Genomic DNA, 18,797 nt, shown 5'->3' on the forward strand with positions numbered 1-18,797 from the left:
GTGCTGTTAAATGAGCAGTTTTTTTCCATCATTAGGGTCTCTTGAGACTGGATCAGGCTAATCCTCATTTCCTAAATGATGCTTCCTTTCTAGTAGGTCTTGCTACCCTGCTGCAGCCTTTGGACTTAGTGTCATGGTTTAGCCTGGTTAAACAGCCTGGTTTTGCTCTGCTTGTGGTTAACTTGTGTAGGGCAGCTCAGCAGCAGGAGATTGCCCATGGAAAGTGTCACTCCCTGAGGGGTGGCTTGTGACAGCCCTGATTGCTTGGTCCTGATTCAGTGTCCTTTAAGTCTCTGAACTGTCAACTTTAGTGGGTGTTCCCTAGGCTTGTGCTGTTATTTCTGCTAGCTGTCTGCTAAATTGTACTGAAAAGGAGCAAAATTGCTCTTACTCCCACCTGTATCGTGCAGGAAGAGCCTGTTGCCAAGGGAGTGTTGTGCAACCACGAGTAGGATACAGAGCACCTATTTCTTTCTTAGAGATTGGGATAACGCAAAAAATATGGAAAGAATTTGGAGGGGGAGTCATGGCTGTAGATACAGATGTTTGTGTAACACACCTGGTGCCCTTGGCTGAGGATTTTATTAATCTCAGCTTATTCATCCCCCTCAGTGACCTGGAAAAGGAAAATGAATTTTCAGAATGAAGGGCTGCTTTGGGAAGAGAAGGGCAAGGCAGGGACCCACGCAGCCCCTGTACACTGGAGCTGTTGGCAGTGTTTGCTTGATAGCTGGAGTTTTATAAAACCATCTTCCCCTCCAGGTGAGATTCTGTGTGTTTTGGAGAGCAAACACACGAGCCTTTGGTCTCCAAACCTGGCTGAGCCACCCTCCTTAGGCTCAGGTGATCTGCGGGCAGTGGAAGACGTGGAAGGTAATAGTGTGGTTAAAGCCTTGCTTTAAGCGATGGTAGTTCCAGCTCAGCTGCTGGGAGGTGACTTGACATCTGCAGCTCAAGACGTGGAAAAATAAACATGTGGTTGACAAGTGGTGTAGTTTTCTGACTAATAGCTGTTCCCACAGCGTTTCTTCAAACCCTTTCCCCTGCCCCCCAGAAAGGTGAGCAGTGGTTCATCTGACACTGTCAGGGCTGCTTTCATCCATACTCAAATTTTATTTTGTCATGATGGGCCTAAATGCCCCCAAGGCCCCGTGGTTTAGTTGGTAAATCCACCTTTGCCCTGCTTGGCTGGGGGAAGCACGGGTTGCCCCAGGCAGCTGCTGCAGCTGTTTGCAGAGTGGTGGATGCTGCCTTCAGCAGCTCCAGCAGGCAGTGCAGCAGAGCAGATTTTGGCTCCTGCTCAGGGAACACTGAAGGAAGCTGGCTGAAATTTGCCTTGGGGGTGGGAGGTTTGCTCTGGGTGAGGCAGTGCCAGTCCTGGGGCTGGAGCTGGCTTAGGGGCAGTGCTGGACTGTGGGCACTGAGGAGGCTGTGCTGGGAGTTGGCTCCTGCCAAGGTCAGCCTCTGGTTTTGATGTCTTCAGTTTCAGCTTTCATGTTTTCCAGATTCTGTACTGCATTAGTTCATAACTCTGAACTTCATATAAAGTGTCAGCAAGTTCTCCTCACAGCTCAGTCCCACAGAACAATCCTTTTGCAGCCCCAGAACCAAGGACACCACTGCAGCTTCAGGCCCAAAAAGTGCAAACAGCAGAGAATTGAGGAGAGCAGTCTGGGAGGATGGGACTGCATCACCTGGAGCTGGAATTGGACAATGAACCCCAACATGGAAATGGACCAAAACTTTTAAAAGTGTGAGAACTCATGACCCTTGTCCAGCTTGGGTGCAGCCCTGGCTGGGCTCTTGTGCTGCCCAAGGGGAATCCTCTGGAGGCCTTTTAATAAATCCCTGTTTTATTCCTTTAACTCTGCCCAGCCTCTGCTCCAGGAGCCTCTCAAGGCATCAGTTTCAGAGTGTGCGGTCCCTCAGGTGTGACTGGGGGGAATTCAAACACCAGCAAGGTGGTTTGGAAGATGAGGAGAGGTTCAGGTGAGGCTGTGGTGGAAGGGGAGATGGAGAGGAAGAACCAAACACAGGTCACAGAATGAGTCTCTCTGCTTACAGTGCTCAGGTCTGGCTTCATTGTGGCAGCTCTACTTTACATCTGCTTTAAAGCTGCTTAAAAAAAATAATACAACCGCTCCTTATTTAATTTTAAAGCCACCCATGTGCCCTGTGATTCTGGATTCTGTTGCTTCTCTGGGGAGGGCTGTGCAGGATCTGTCCCTTGTTACGGGCTCTCTTTTGCCTGCCACATGAGGAACAGCCTGTCTCCTCTGTGCTAGCATCCCTCCAAAGACTTCACAGGCAAGCCTCTTCCCTTTGAATCTTCTTTCCTCATGCAGGATCCACCCAGCCAAAAACAATAAAACATAAAACTGGAAAGAGAAAACAAACAAAAAGCCAGGGCCGTTTGTGATTTCTGTCTTTTGCTGCCAGTTGGCTGCACGACTTGAAACGACTGAAGTGCTCTTTTTTTTTTTCCCCACCGCTCCTTCCAACCCATTCCAATGTGTTAGTCTTTAAGTTGCAGCAGGAATGTCTGGGAATAACTCACATCCCAAAGTGACAGCCTGAGAAATGAGGAGCTGGTCTCCTCCTCAGGCACCAGATGGAGGAACTGTCCTGCTCAACCCTTGGCTTTTTGGGAACAAAAGCTTCTGTGGTCTCTGCAGGGACCCATGGCAGCACAGCTCCAGCATGAATTTCTGCTGCAGGGTTTAAATCGAGGCAGGTGGTGCTGAGGCCCAAAAGTGCCTGGGGAAGGAGGTTCTCTCTTAAAACCTCCATGGTGGTGGGTACAGGAGGCTGAAGAGAGACAGCTAGAGCAGAGCTTCAGCACTGTGCTTGGGCTGGGCCACTCTGGGGTGTGACTGGAGGTACCCAGTGAGCTGGGGACTGCACAGGGTGTGTGGCAGTGGTGGCTGGGCTGGGAGCTGTGGGGTGTATCTGACAGTGGGAACTTAGGGTGTGTAATTGTGGGGTGTGCTTGGCTGTATCCAGTGATGCTGTGCAGCTGTGGGGTGTATTTGGCAGTGCACATTTAGGATGTGTCACTGTGGGGTGTATTTGGCTGTATTCCTTCAGGATGTGTATCAGAGTGGGGTGTATTTGGCAGTGTACTTTTAGGGTGTGAAGTTGTAGGGTGTGTTTGGCTGTATCCAGTGATGCTGTGTAGCTGTGGGGTGTACTTGGCAGAGCACATTTAGGATGTGTCACTTTGGGGTGTACTTGGCAGAGCACATATAGGCTGTGTTACTGTGGGGTGTATTTGGCAATGCACATTTAGGATGTGTCACTGTGGGGTGTATTTAGCAGTATTCCATCAGGATGTATAACTGTGGGGTGTATTTGGCAGTGCACAGTGAGGCTGTGTAACTGTGGGTATACTTGGCTGTATCCAGTGATGTTGTGTAGCTCTGGGATGCATTTGGCAGTGCACATTTAGGTTGTGTGAGTGTGGGGTGTATTTGACTCTATACCATCAGGCTGTGGAATTGTGGGGTGTACTTGGCTGTATTCCATCAGGAAATTTAACTGTGGGGTGTGTTTGGCTGTATCCAGTGGTACTGTGCAGCTGTGGGGTGTGTTTGGCAGTGCCTGTTTGGGCTGTGTTTCTGTGGGGTGTTGGGCAGTGCCCATTTAGGCTGTGTCAGTGTGGGGTGTGTTTGGCAGTGCCTGTTTGGGCTGTGTTTCTGTGGGGTGTGTTTGTCAGTGCCCATTTAGGCTGTGTCAGTGTGGGGTGTGTTTGGCAGTGCCCATTTAGGCTGTGTCAGTGTGGGGTGTGTTTGGCAGTGCCCATTTAGGCTGTGTCAGTGTGGGGTGTGTTTGGCAGTGCCCATTTAGGCTGTGTCAGTGTGGGGTGTGTTTGTCAGTGCCCATTTAGGCTGTGTCTCTGTGGGGTGTGTTTGTCAGTGCCCATTTAGGCTGTGTCAGTGTGGGGTGTGTTTGTCAGTGCCCATTTAGGCTGTGTCAGTGTGGGGTGTGTTTGTCAGTGCCCGTTTGGGCTGTGTCAGTGTGGGGTGTGTTTGTCAGTGCCCATTTAGGCTGTGTCTCTGTGGGGTGTGTTTGGCAGTGCCTGTTTGGGCTGTGTCAGTGTGGGGTGTGTTTGGCAGTGCCCATTTAGGCTGTGTCAGTGTGGGGTGTGTTTGTCAGTGCCCATTTAGGCTGTGTCTCTGTGGGGTGTGTTTGTCAGTGCCCATTTAGGCTGTGTCAGTGTGGGGTGTGTTTGTCAGTGCCCATTTAGGCTGTGTCTCTGTGGGGTGTGTTTGTCAGTGCCCATTTAGGCTGTGTCAGTGTGGGGTGTGTTTGTCAGTGCCCATTTGGGCTGTGTCTCTGTGGGGTGTGTTTGGCAGTGCCCATTTGGGCTGTGTCAGTGTGGGGTGTGTTTGGCAGTGCCCATTTAGGCTGTGTTTCTGTGGGGTGTGTTGGGCACAGGCAGTACCACCAGCGTCTCCGCCGCAGCCCAGAGCAGAGCCAGCAGCGCCTCCCTCACATGGTGAGGCGCTTTTTTGCCCTTTAATAAAGGGCAAAAATGGCCAGGAAGAATGAAGGGAAGATGTAAAAAGGTGAGAAGCGGCTCTTTGAGCACTGAGGCTGGTGAAGATGGTGAGGATGAGGTGCTGAACAGGGGTGGATCCCTGGCAGGAGCTGTGGCCTGTGCAGGCCTCACACAGGAGCAGGTTCTCCTGACAGGAGCGGGACCTGTGATGGCTCCGCAAAGCAGGAATGGGACCTCTGGAGGCCCCACACAGGAGCAGAGGGATGTTCCTGGTTGGAATTGTAGCCTGTGGAGCTGATTCCTGGCAGAAATTGTAACAAGTTGAGGCCCCACACAGGAGCAGTTCTCCTGTCAGGAGCCGTGGCCTGTGAAGGCCCCACCGGAGCCTGGGATCAGTATGAGAAGGAAGGACAACTATCATGTCCCAGCCATACCTGTCCCAGTTCCCAATCCTTCTGCACCCCTTGATGGGATGTAGATCCCCTCAGAAGGTGGGGAAGTTGAGCCATTGTGGGTGGGGGTAAGACATTGTGTTAGTTTTATCTTTGTTTCTCGTCATCCAGATTGGTCAGCGATAAATCAAATTGCCAGGGCTTGAAAAGAGCTCGCTGTATTTTTATAGCAGCCCATCAGCTTTTTCCTCTTATTTCCCCCCTTGCCTCGGGTGGGCAGCACAGTGAGTGGACATCTGGCAGCCCACCACAGCAGCAAACACTCATTTCTGCTACCCTAAGCACAGCTGGTGCCAAAAAAGCTTGGCACAAGCCCTGTGGCAGGGCTCATGGAAAGCCAGATGACTGTTGTCCATAAAAAAGAGGGATGCTGGTTGTTTCTCTTGGCTGTGCTCTGCTTCCGTGGTGCCTCTGCCATCCCTGGGGGTCTCATGGGTTGCCCCTTGTTGGAGGCAGACATGGTGCCAAGGTAGAAACAGACTTATTTGATTGAATGCAAGGGCCATAAGATGCCCAGGGCAGTAGCTGCTGCATTAATAACCTTAGTTTTACCAGAAATAGCAAGTTTAAATGTTTTTAGTAGATATGGGGCCTGTTCACAGTGCTAGTGTCGCTCTCCTGCTGCTCGGGGGAAAGTGGAGAGTTTCTCCATTGTCAAACCCATGTCTTGGGGGGCTCACTATTTCTTTCTTCTTCCTCCTAAGCGTAGGATTGGAAACTGAGAGAATTTAACCCTGTTGCATGCCTGGCATGTAGTTCTGCTTTCTAGACAGCAAACCCAGGACTAGCAGATCCAGCCCCATGAAGCTGTAATATCGAGACAAGGCAGATGTATTCCAGTGGAAGGGAAGCTTTAGGAGCTGAGTAGGAGTTCAGCTGTATTCCCACAGCTGGTTCAGAGTGGTTTCCATTGCTGCTCTGGATGGGGGAACTGGATTTTTAATCCTGTCCACTGGAACTCACTTGAGGAGAACTTGTTTTTTGTAGTGTTGAGTGGCGGCCGAGCAGCTTTCATTGAGCAGACCAGTGCCAGGAGGGATTCCCATGCTGGTGCCATCGCTACTGTATGAAAAACCTGGCTTGGATATTCCATGAGTTTTCTGATGTTGTAGTATTTTAGAGTTGCATTGCTTCCAGGAAAAGGCTCATCCTGACTTTTCTTTGAATGGCTGCCTGGAGAGACTGAGCTATTGGGAGCATGGTGCCAGTTCCTGGCAGATGGGGATGGTGGAGATGACAGTGACATGTGCAGGGGCACTGACTGGAATTTCCTCTCTCCTCTCTGCCATGAACTCTGATGCATTTTGAGTCTCCGTGGCTTGCAAAATGAAGATGTGATTCATGGGATTCTGAGCATACTTTGTGGTAACTTTATTAGTGCAGGAAGTTTATTTGTGGTCACTAAGTGTTCAGACATTTAAAGCAGATTTAAGTAGCTTTAAAATTTATATGGTTTGGAAGCAAAACTTCAGCCTCACTGGAATCAATGGGGAAAACCACCACTGCCACTGGGATAAGGTTTGACTTGTGATGCTTTAAGAAATACATCTTCTAAAAGTTTTCTGCTCTAATTGCATTCCTTTGTTCTTTTCCCTTAAAGTCTTGTGAAGAAAGCAATCTGAAGACCATGCATCCGTGACTCCTGGAACCAGCCTGTGAGCCAGGGCAATGGAAGTTCTAGAGGGCCTCCAGCGTACTGCTTCCGTGAGCATTCCCAATGGATGTGCCAACAGGATTTCCCAAGGAAACATGGAGGGAGGGAGCACTGATGCCTTGGAGGCCTGTGGTGCTGAGCACTGCACCTCTGGCGATGCAATCCCTGGTGAGCAGGAGGAAACACACAGGTATAAGAAGACAACCAAGGGCAGCCGGATCTGGAATTTTGTCAGACGAAGGAAAGGACTCTCTACGAATAAAGACAGGCCCCAGTCCATGATTCTGCTGGGAGTTGCCTCTGAGGCGTCAGAACTAAAAAAGCCATCCTTCATGGACAGGGTACGCTCGTCAAAAAAGGGAAGATCCTCCAGGACACCCAAGAACGTGGATTTGAGAGCATCCAGAGTGCAGGACCTGTGTGACCCTGAGGAGGAACTTCATGGCAGTGGGCAGAGAGCTGTCTACAGGGTTAGGAAGCTGGGCGATGGCCGGAGGCCCTCCCGCCACTCCTACGCGGGGTACATCGAGGATTTGGACTCTTCTTTTGAGGACATAGAGCTGAACATCAGCATTCCTGAACTTGATGCCACTGAAAGTAAATGTCTCAGGGATATCAGTGGCAGATTACATGGTGAGGATAATGATGGTAACTGCCACAGAATACCGGCCAGGAAGAGCGAGTCTTTGAATTTTGAACACGTTAAGAGTCCTGCAATTACAGAAGGGGACAATCAAAAGAGGTGTGCTGTGCTCCCACAGGAGAGCAGGAGAGGAAGGAGCTCTGATGTCTGGAGCTATCTGAAAGGAATTTCATTAGCTAGCAAAGATAATTCAAAGCTCCCAGATCAAAGGGCTGAAACCAATTTCCAGAACTTAGAAAATACAACTGATCATTCCGCTTCTTACTTTGACTTTGATACGAGATGTGAGGAAAATCTCAGCCAGCGAAAAAAATCAAACGGTGCTGCCAAAGCCACTCACTTTGGGGGTGTTGTGAGGTTCTTAACCAGCGTGGCCGAGGCGGCTCGGCGGCTGCGAGGCTCCTCGAGGGCGTTCTCCCCCGATGAGAAGAGGCCTCAGCGCAGTTTCCGGGGCCGCAGGCAGGATGTGGCCTCCCCCAGAGAGGGCTTGGTCATCGAGAACGAGAGCGCAAAGGCCTTCTGCACGGTGGGAGCCTGCCTGCAGTCCCCGGATTCAGGCACATGGGAGAACCTGAGCTTTGAGAGTCTGGGGGGGAAGGAGCCCCTGCAGCACTGCAAATCCGCAGATGGGTTGAAAGGTGTTGGTTCCTCTGGCCTGGACAGTGGCAATGACAGGCTTAATGAAACCTCACCTTTTCCCTTTGGGCCAGAGGCATCCATGTCCCACCAGGCAGAGCTTGCAGATGCCTCTTTCACTGAGCTGAACAGCAAAGACCCCTCTGAGGATCTGGTTGAACTTCCACAGATGACTGTGGCTGAACCGATTGAGGACTTGGGCACTGCTGCAGAGAAGACCCAGGACATGGCCAGGGACCTGCCTTCTTGTCATGATGTGAATAGTCTGGATACTGTGGACCGGGGCTGTTCTCCAGCTGCCAGTGGGGACTGCTCTGCAGAAACTGAAGTGCAGACTCACCTTCCACAAGCATCACCAACTAAATTTGATTCTGGAGATGTGGCTTGTGCCCTGGTGGTTGCTAAAGACATGGATCCATCTTCTGCAGTTGCTCGGGAGCTTTCAGAGACAGAACTGGATAATCAGGACTTGAGAAATCCTGAGCTGCCTTTGCAAAACTTGTCTGGAAGTGAGCTGGAGTTTCAAGACACTGGCAGTACCCTGGAGAGGGACATGGGCAGGGACCTGGCATCTTCTCCTGATCTTCCTGTCAGTAATCTGGATGCTGCAGGCCTGGGCACCTCTCCAGCTGCTGATGGTGCCTTTCCTGCAGTGACTGAGGCTCAGGCCCACCTTCCACAGACATCACTGGCTAAACTTGATACTGAGGACGTGGCTTGTGCCCCAGCGATTGCTAAAGACGTGGATCCATCTCCAGCTGCGGCTCAGGAAATTTCAGGGACAGAACTGGATAATCAGGACTTGAGAAACCCTGAGCTGCCTTTGCAAGACTTGTTGGGAGGTGAGCTGGGGATTCAGGACCTGGGCAGTACTCCAGAGACATCACAGGTTGTGGGCAGGGATGTGCTAGCTTCTCCTGATCTTCCTGTGAATAAGCTGGGTGCTGTGGACTTGGACTATTCCCCAGCTGCCAATGGTGACTTCTCTGCAGCACCTGAGGCTCTGATCCACCTTCCCCAGGCCGCTGTGACTGAAGAGATCCAAGACACTGTCAGTACTCTGGAGAAGAGTCAGGTCACATGCAGGGACCTGCCACCTTCTCATGACATTCCTGAGAATATCCTGGATGCTGCGGACATGGGCTGTTCTGCAGTTGCTGATGTGGACTTTTCTGTAGTGACTTTTTTAAAGTGTTCCACAGTGAAAAGGCAGGGTTTGGAACAGCCCGGTGGCCGCATTAAAAAGCGGGGAACCACTTCATTTGTGGAACAAAACTCTGTGGAGGTCATGGACAGAGTGGAAGAGTTTGACTGCAGCACAGAGTGCAGGCCCTTCCAGGTGCACGTCTCGAGGATTGTTTCTTCTGGACGCCTCAAAAATGGAAAGGTAGGGGCAGCTTTGTAAGGTTTGCAATAAGACCACGCTGTTGTACATCTCAAAAAGCTGGTTTGCACTTGAAAGCATTTTTTTACATCCCTCCTTGGGATTTGCAACTAAGGAGGTTCTGTGAATAGTGGCAGCAGACTCAGCTCTTAGATCAGTCTGAGTCTGAGCTCTTACACCTCCAGAGCTGCTTCACCTAAGACCTTTCATGTGTATCAGTGTCTCTTGAAGAGGGTGTAGCAGTTCATGTATTCCTAGACACTAGCTTTAGTTTTTTTCCTCTCTGCATTTAGGTTCATTGGAAGTAGAAGCTCCTAAGAAGAGGGGTTTTAAAAACTGAGAGTTTTAAGTGTGCCATGGGCAAACAGAATTCAGCAATTGCACTTTGACCTCTGTGATTCCTTACCTTAAAGAGTTGTAGGAGTGATGGGGTGGGTGATGAAGGAGAGGTGGGCAATGCTAGTGGCTCCAGTTATGGCAGGACCTTCCTGTCTGGTACAAGCAAGTCTTTCAAAGCCCTTAAAATCCTCAGAACATGTAAATGGACTTTGCATTTTCAACTAGGTTCTGGGTGTTACAAATGTGTCTTGTCCAGGTTATTGCTATGAGACTTCAGAAGTCCTGTGGAGCCAGCGTGAAGCCCAGCTTTAGGGTTCTTTTGGGTACCTGCTGGTTAGCTGAGGCTGCAGTGAGGACTTTTTCTTTTTTCAAGGTGCCAGGTAGAAAAATAAGATTGATTTGTAAAGAAACTTTCTCTTTTCCTATTGGGTTTGGAGAGACAAGAGATATTCCAGAGGTGGTGACACTGTTGCCTGTTGGAAAAGGGGTCGAAGTAACTTCTGAGCCAAGAGGGGAAGTGTTTGAAAATTGGCAGCAGATTAGAAATGCTGGGGGAAAAAATCTGAACTTCTGGCTCGCAGCTAAAACAGGCAGCAGTATTGTTAGTTATTCCTGGTTTTGTTTTTCTGCTCTTTCTGTGTAATACAAAGAGTTACAGAAGCTCTCTGTATAATCCCAGGCACTCCAGAAGAGTGAGTAGTGGTTGGTCGTCACTTCTTGGGGTTTCTGGAAGAAACATTTTTAGGAGGAGCTTAGGAAAGCTGTGGTTTGATATCCCTTCACAGGGACCAAGCTGAAAGTATTCTAGGCAGGAGCAAGATGAGAGTGGCATGAAAAGATGGAGTGGAGCAGAGGGAAATAACAGCACTCTTCTCCCAGAGCAGCCACATCCCTGCTGGGAGGGCAGGGCCTGCCTGTCTGGTCCCAGAGCTCTCAGGGCACAATCCCAGGGCTCTCCCAGCTCAGCTGTGTGAGCAGGAGATGCCTTAAGTCCCAGCTCAGCTGTTGCAGCTTACTAACATGACCAGGAAACTTAAATATGGTGCTTGAGATAACTGGACAGGAAACCTCCCCCGAGTTCCCGTGGAGCGTGGCGATAGCCCACAGCCTCTGGGCTGCTGAGGCTTCCTCTGGCAGGGAGGACTGGCTGCCTCCTGGGCAGGGGCTGCTGCAGGGGGGAGGGAAAGCACACAGCCCCTCCTGGGTTCTGGGCATCTCCTGCACCCCAGGAACTCCTGCTGCAGGTTGGGCAGTGCACAGCCATCGGGTGGTGGCACCAAACCCAGAGCAAAGGGAGGCTGGAGGAGGGATCTTCTGGGCAGGAACAGCCCTGGAGAGTCTGCCAGCAGCTCCAGTAACAAATGACCTGAGATACCCCAGGGATTTGCTCGCCTATCTCCCATCAGGGAGTGGCACTCTGAAACACTTTACCAAAAATAAACATGGAAGAGGAGTAACTTCAGCCTGAGCGTGACAGTAGCAGCAAACTCCAGCCTCTTATTGTTTTAGGGCTCAGTCCATCTCTTTGCTGGCACCTGTCTCTCAGGACAGTCACTGGCCCTGCTGCCTCCACTCCAGGCTGCTCTGATTAACTGTAGGATTTGTATTTCAAGGGAAGTGCTCAACCACAGGCAGGAAAAGGTGCTGCCAGGACACGGTGGCTTGGCCAGGCCAGCTGCTCTGAGCAAGTTCCCAGCAGTTTTACAGTGTGTGAGCAGAGTGGGGCAGAAAGCATTTCCCAAACAACTTAAACATTACCCCAAGAAAAGCATAAAAGTACCTGTTCCCACAGAGGCTCCTGTGGGAAGATGATGTGAGAAACTGAGGCTGGTGTAGCACAAGGGATGCTGGAGTGGGATTTAGGGGATGATCTGTACATTGGTTCTGTCAGTAAGTAAATCTGTTTAGTTGTATCTGCAATTAATGCACTTGGTTTTTGCTTTCCTGGTCTTGTCTTTTAAAATTCTAATGTCTTTGGGCAGGAGCTGAGTGATGATATGGGCAAGCAGTTTGATAGGATTTGATCCTAGTGCTTTAAAGGAAATAGCATTGCAGCAGCATTTCATAAAAGCAGATGCAGAAAAGTAGAGAAGTACATCCCTGATAGTTGCTTTCAGACCCCATCCCAAACTCTCATGTGTTCTGGAAACTTGTGAAACAGCAGAGATAAAATGTTTTGAAGAATTGGAAGAACAGTAAAGGTCAAAATGAGTGGTCAGTGGGAAATTTATTACTCCATTCACACTGCTGCAGCTCTGGAGTCACAGTGCCATCCTTGTTCTGAGACTTAAGACATGGAGTAAAAGATGACATGGAGGTTTCACTAGGTTTTGGACAGAGTTTCATTTTCCATGACTCCACTGAAGTGAATTATCCTCCTCCAACCTCTAAAAACACCGCAGCATCCCAACAGGGAAACTGCTGCTGCAGGAGGTCAGGCATAGCCCCAGGAGTTGTCTTTGAGCATTTCCAGTAGCTTGAGATGATCTTTAGATGGAAAGCAGCTTTGATACCTTGTATTTTGCAATTCCAGCCTTCCATCAGGGTTCCAGACTGGCTGGTGTGTCCCTGGATGGGGTTTGTGGGTGATTTGATACCTCCTTCGGAGGGCCATGAGGAAAGGTTGCAAAATAGGCATCTGAATTCATATTTCAGGTATCAGTTTGGGTTTTTTAGGACCCAGAAGCAAGTGTCAGGTTTATTTCTGGCAGAGAGATCTGCCGTAGGGGGAGGTCCCTGCTTGTCCCAGGGCCGTGACCAGGAGCATCTGGGAGTCTCTGGGCTCGTGTCACCCTCGCAGTGACAGAGCAGAGGCTTTCACCGCAGTCTTTCTGTGCCCTCTGCTGGCATGCTTGGGAAATAAGAGGTTATTCTGGTGGACCAGAAAGCCGAATCTTTTCCTTGGAGTTCAGAATTTTATCTCCAAAGGGTTTGCAGGCTGCAGCTTGCTTCTGGCTGTTCTGCACCACCCCCAGTTGGGTTTGTGAGGCTGCTCTCTGGGGGAATTAGGATTGCCAGAAGTGTGCAAATGAGAGTTCTACAGGCTTGTCAGCCTTAGCAAAAGCTGTGTGTCCCATAGGATGAGGTGCCAGGCTGATGGGATGCTGGGTTTGGTTTCAGGGCTCTGTAAGGGGCTGTGTGCTCAAACTCCTGCCTCACTGCAGATGTTTGCCCAGAGCAGACGTTGAGATTGTTCCTCCGAGTCCTGGCCTCGGATCCAAACTGTCCCAGTGCCACAAAGGCTGTCCCTGGTGCAGGGTGTGCTGCTGCTCCGAGTGGCCCACGTGGATATGGATGCTGTCAGGGCCTTAGGAGGTTGTTGGGGTTCCTGTGCCATAGGTGCTCAGTGTGGGAAAGCAGGAGCCTCTCGCTGCGGTGGGTCCGACTGGAAGCGCAGCATTGCTGATTTGCCTGAGTGTGCTCATGCCAGGGGATGGGTTTGCAGATCTGCTGCCTGATAGCTGGGGCAGAGCTCAGATCCTCCCACAACTTTGGGGTTTGGCTTTAGTGCAGCTCCAAGTGCCTTTTCACAAAAAGAAGATCCAGCAAAGTTCCCTTTTTTATCTGCGTTTGTGGAGAAATTGCAGGTGATGCCCTTAGTGACTTTTCCCTTGTGACTGGGAGCAGCTGCAGAAATGGGATTGCTGCGTGGATTTATCCCTTTCCTCCCACTGCTGAATGACACTGACCAGGAAATAGTATCTGGGAGAGTTGATCTTCAGAGCTTTCTTCATCCCCTGGTTATTCAGCTTCTGGGTTGTGTCTCAGCCTGCTGTAACAAAAGACTTTATAGTCCTTCCAAATTAAAAATTAGTACTTCACTTTCTAAATTCTGCTGTTGCCAAAAGAGTGCTGTATTCCTGTCTGCAGTGAGGTGCAATTTACTTGCAGAATGAAGATTTTGGGTATTTATGGCTTTTAATATGGTGTGTCTGACAATCATTTTATTTTTAGAGGAGACAAAACCTCTAAAGCTTGTCTTCAAGCTGTGCAGATTCTTGTATTCATAATAACCAGGAGGTGCTAGCAAAATCTTGAATTAAAGCCTATATTTAGTGCTGTCTATAGTGCGGTAAGGTTTTTTGGGAAGTGTATTTTTAACATCATCAGGGAAAGGCAGGTTGAGTTTGCAAAGCTGATAGGCTTTGCATGTATATAGAGCCAGCCAGGGAACACATGGATAATTCAGATTTCCACATGTTTTCTGTAAACACATGCTGTGTCTTTCCTTTATCCCATTCCCAGCCTCAAAAGTGAAACCAGGCCATCAGAGTAGGGATGGGAAGGGGCACCTCTGGGCCTTGCTGGCCTTACGCTAAAGGGACTCTGTGTTGAAAATTGCCTGGATGGAAGGTTTTTTTTGGCTTTTACTCCCTCCCAGCTGCTTTCCAGCCAAGAGAAGTGTACTGGCTCTCTGGATATGATGCTGGTGCTGGGAGATGGAGCCTTAATTCATCCACAGCTTTCTTCTGGGGTAATTACAGCCTGTCTGCTTTGTTCTTCATCTGTAAATGAAAATAACAGCACATCAGTGAAAATGAGCTGCTGGAGTCTTTAGGATGGATCCACCAAACCATCCCAGGCACCCAGTTATTAGCAAGCTCCTGGAAGTGTGACAGATGTGTCTGTGATTGAGCCTAGAAACCTCTTAGAGAGGAACACCTCCTGTTTGCTTCCCTTGACCTTTGTCAAATGATTTTTCTTCTGATTTCTTGACTCTAAGATTATACACAAGACTTCCATGGTGTCACATGTCACAGAGAATAAAATGAAAAGTAGGAGTTTGAATTGTGATGTTTTTAAAAAGAACATTCCATTCTGCAAAATGTCATGGTAGTGTTGTCATTTTCAGGAACTTTTCCTTCTGGAATAGAATAATAAAAGTTGGAGTGAGGAAAACACCAACATTTTCCCCCACTTAGTTGTAAATGCTGATTCTTTAGATTAGTGTTACCAAGAATTAAGGTATAACTGAGATATTTGACCATTTTATGGGTGCTTCAATCAATTGCAACTGTTTTGTTCAAGTAAATATAGGCTATGGATGCAAGGACATGTCTGGTTAGCTGTTGCCATCAGTGAGCTGCCAACCTGTTTGGCTGCTCTTTGCCATTCCTTGGAAGCAGCCAGCCTTTGCCTGGTGCAGGGTCCTCAGCACCGGCCAATTCCTTCCCTGTGTCTGCTCCTGCTGGGGCTCAGGAATGGGAGAGCAGCTTCACCCCCAAAATGCAGAGCAGCAAGGGGATCTCCATCAGGGTCACTCCCAGAAGCTGCTGGGACACTCAGTGCCACTGGAAGTGTTGGGCTCAAAGCTGTACAAGGTCTGAGCCCCCTGCAATGGGGCCTGCACGCCAGGGCCAGCAGGCAGAAAATCACCGGGTGCAGACTGCAGCAAGCTGTGCCGTGGTGATTCTGTGTATTATTGCATGTCCTGTGCTTGCTTTGCCCGAGATTTGAGTGCTGTTGGTAAAATCCTCCTGTGCCCCTTCTCTTGGCAGCCAACGTCTTCCCCTGCACAGCCGTCCCCGCAGGCAGAGCCCTTCAAGGCGCTGGTGGAGCGCTGCCGCTCGGAGCCGCTCTCGCAGAGCACCCCCATGGGGCTGGACCAGCTGGGCGGGCGCATGCAGCACCTGCTCCGCAGGCGTGGTGAGTCCTCTTCCCCTTTCCCCTTTCCCCTTTCCCCTTTCCCCTTTCCCCTTTCCCCTTTCCCCTTTCCCCTTTCCCCTTTCCCCTTTCCCCTTTCCCCTTTCCCCTTTCCCCTTTCCCCTCTCCCCTTTCCCCTTTCCCCTTTCCCCTTTCTCTTTTCCCCCTTCCCTCACCCATGCTCTAGAGCCATGGTGAGTGCCTCTTCTCTGCCAGCTTTGCTTTTTTGGTGTCACCCATGCTGCAGAGCCAGCCAAGGGCAGCAGGGGTGGAAAAGTCAGGAATGTGGTTTGCATCTGTGCTGGTTACATCCCTGACACCAGGTGAGGGAGCTCTGAGAGCCACATGCTGAGGAGTTTCTTGCTGGCTAATAGGATCTTGTGTATAGTGTGTTTATGAAATAAGGCTGTTTTCTCTCTCTCAACACACTGTGTCTCTGAACACAGTCCCCATAATCTGGTTATAAGAGGATGAACAGGAGTATGCACGTGAGGTGTAAAGCTGTTCAGCAGCTGCTGTTTGAGTTTATATTTGGTGGTTTTCTCATGAATTTCTGTCCTCTAAGAATCCTCTGTGGTGAGTACTCACTGAGTACTCACCGTTTGGAGGTGGTGAGTGATGATGGATACTGAGATCACAACTCAAATCTGATGTTTGTTTGGAAACACAAGAAGTGAAGGGTTTTTTTCTCTTGTGCTTGGGTACTTTTCATGATGAAGGAGGGAGTCTCATGAGCCAAAGACTGGAATGACCTCTCTGCATTTGTCCTGCTCGCAGTGACACCAGAGAGAGCACCCTGGAATGCATTTGCTGGCAGGGTCTCGTGCTAGCAGGTAAATTGGCTGATGGCTGAATAGATGACATCATTTTCTGAACCTCCTAATTAAAAAGATTGATAATGAGAGCAAGGAAATGATTTCCTGAAGGGCCACTGCTGGCATGAAGGATCCTGTGATTTAGTGATGGGTGAGCGGGGAAGCGCTGCCAGGCTGTGCTGGCATCGCTCGGGAGCGCTCCAGGGATCCAGGCAGCTGATGGATGGTGGCAGCACATCAGGGTTCAGAAGAGCTGGGGAGGACAAGGCCAATTAGCTGCCTGTGCTGTTAATTGATGGCTGTGCTGCTGGGGTGCAGTGGTTCCCAGCACAGGGGGTCACACAGCCCCTCAGCGTGAGCATTCCCTGTTTGCACGCGGCTCCATCCATCGTCTCCTCCTGCTGGAACCAGCACCGTGCTGCAGCCTGGCTCTCCAAGAGTCTCCAAAGTGAAACGTGGGCTGCTAAAAATAGCAGCAGGCTGCCTGCATCAGCATTGAGGAAATAGGTCTCAGTGCAATCTCTCTCCCAACAATGCTGGAAGAAAATCAGGATGGCTGCCCAGGCATCCTGCAGCAGCATCCCAGCCCTGCTGCGCTCTGGCCTGGGCAGGGCAGAGCCCCCACCTGTTTGATTTGGGGGTGTCCTCTTCCCCAAAGCCTGGAACCATTTATTCTGGTCTCAAACCCCTCAGGACTGACACAGCCTGAAACCTCTGCCTAGTGAGAGGTACGTCAGGAGATAGAAATTGAGCACTGTGCATCTTTTAGGGAAGAATTGCAGAACGTGGCTGTTTTCTGTAGATCCTTGCTCCATGACTGGGATGAGGAGCTCCAGGTGCTGGAAACACCTGTAGGATGCATGTACCACATATGTGCACTGTCTGGATCACATGTACCTGTGCCAGCAGCTGCTCTGGGGGCACCAGTGGTGCTCAGCTCTGTTTCCTTCCCCCCAGCCCAGGGGATGTGAAGAACCTGATGGAAGAAGGGATTAAAATCTAAGCTTGCTAAATGTGGGAGGGAAGATTCTGGTCTCATACATAATGGCAGCTTCACCCCAAAATTAAGAGAGATAGGATATGGAGCAGAGAATTTCAGTTGGTTGAAAAAGTAGAGCTCATTTGCCTCTTTTTCACAAGCTGCTCTGTGCCTTGCTAGTGCCATCTGCAAGGCCAGGCTGGGGTCTGGTGTGAGTGGTATCACTCAAAGCTAGAGCAGAACTGCATCCACGAGGGCTTGGTCTGAAATGCTGGGGTGACAACCAGCCCAGTTTCCTTTAAAAAACCCAGCTTTTATGGCTTTACCCATTTCTGGTTTGTGTGTAAATTGGAGGAGCTGTTTCTTTTTCAAGGCCTGGAAAGGTGCAAGGTGCATCACTTACGGACCATGGTGAGTGTGCAGCTGGGATTGCTGCTGGTGCTGCTGCTGGAGCAGTTGGGACCCTGGGAGCTGCTGCCCTGGGCACACTGGTGCAGCTGATGAGGGTCTCCTGCTCCTGGAGCTCCTGGCAGAGCATCCTGGCTCCACACCCAGTTGGGCTGACCCCACGTTGGGATGTGGCTCCTGGCTCTGCCTTTTTGTAGTATCCAAGCTGCACTATTTCTCTCGCATCCCAAGAGCACTGAATAAAGCACCTAAATATACTCTGCGCTCTCTTTTTCTAAAGGAGAGGTTGAATGAGTCTCTTGCAAACAATTTTGTTTCTTTCATTTAAAAGAACAGCCTCCGCCCCCAGCCTGAGCTAAAGCACAGCATTTATCTTTTGTCATTCCTTTTTATTTTTTTGTTCCTGTGGATTTTCTGCTGGCAGCTGAGAACGAGCAGGCTTCAAAGACCCTGAAGGTGCGCGGGAACTGCAGGAACGGCGGCCGTCGATGGAACCTCTTCAAGCCTGGAGCTGAGAAGCTGCAGATCAGTCGGGTAAGGAGCTGTGTGGAACGTGCCCCTGCCTGCTTCAGGGCTGGGATTTGCCTGCACTGGGCTTTGTGTTTATAACAATATGCCTGACTAACAGCTTCCTCAGTCCCCGGGTCCTTCAGCCACAGATGGGGATGGTTTTGGTTTGGTGTTATTTTGTAGCAATAAAAGCTCAGATGCATTGTCTTTTCCCCAAATCAGTGTCCCTTCAATGTGTAGCACAGGCTGTTGGGCTGTCACTGGGCCTCCTGTGCCTGTGGCTGAGTGCTCCTTGCAGGTGGAGGGAACTGTGACGTTTCCCATCACCTTCAGATGTGCTCCCTGGTTTTGATGGGTTTATTTTTTCTCCTTCCTTTTTTAGCCCTGTGTCCTTTGGGTTTGGTGCTGCTCCCAGCACCATCTCGGTGACAAATTCATGTCACTGCTTCTTTCCCAAAGTGTTTTGCAAATATAGGCGCAATCCACTTGGTTCTTTTTTTGTGAATGATGCTTCTAGTGGGGGAAGTAAAAGCTGTTGTGGGCCTGGGGATGTTCATGTTTTTTTCTGGGAAAAATTCAGAAAAGATGGCAAAAATGATATAATTTGATATGTTTCCTTGCTTGGGTGAGGGGTTGTTTTTTTTGCTGTGCCCTGTGTTTGAAGTCTGGAGGCTTTGGTTATTTCGTGGTCTTGTTTTGGATTTGTAGTGCTCATGAGTCTGGTTTCACTGGTACCCAACAGATCCAGATTGTCCCAAACCCAGCAGATTTCCCAGCCTGCAGTCTGATGCAGGCAGAGTTTTCTACTGAGTATGGCAGAAGAGGTTTAGCTC

At 49.9% G+C, this 18,797-nt stretch overlaps 1 protein-coding gene across 4 annotated transcripts in view; it reads left to right on the forward strand.

The window, feature by feature from the left end:
• ARHGEF9 (Cdc42 guanine nucleotide exchange factor 9) overlaps nt 1–18,797 on the forward strand; it is a 206,685-nt gene that overhangs the window by 17,943 nt on the left and 169,945 nt on the right. For all 4 annotated transcript variants that reach the window (XM_084213198.1, XM_084213201.1, XM_084213199.1 and 1 more), the window contains exons 2-4: nt 6,554–9,273; nt 15,108–15,255; nt 17,879–17,988. In XM_084213198.1, the coding sequence (XP_084069324.1) occupies nt 6,622–9,273; nt 15,108–15,255; nt 17,879–17,988 (2,910 nt within the window). In that variant the 5' untranslated portion in view covers nt 6,554–6,621. The remainder of the gene's footprint in view (nt 1–6,553; nt 9,274–15,107; nt 15,256–17,878; nt 17,989–18,797) is intronic.

Source organism: Fringilla coelebs, assembly GCF_963513975.1.
Source record: "Fringilla coelebs genome assembly, chromosome: 11".
Taxonomy (NCBI): domain Eukaryota; kingdom Metazoa; phylum Chordata; class Aves; order Passeriformes; family Fringillidae; genus Fringilla; species Fringilla coelebs.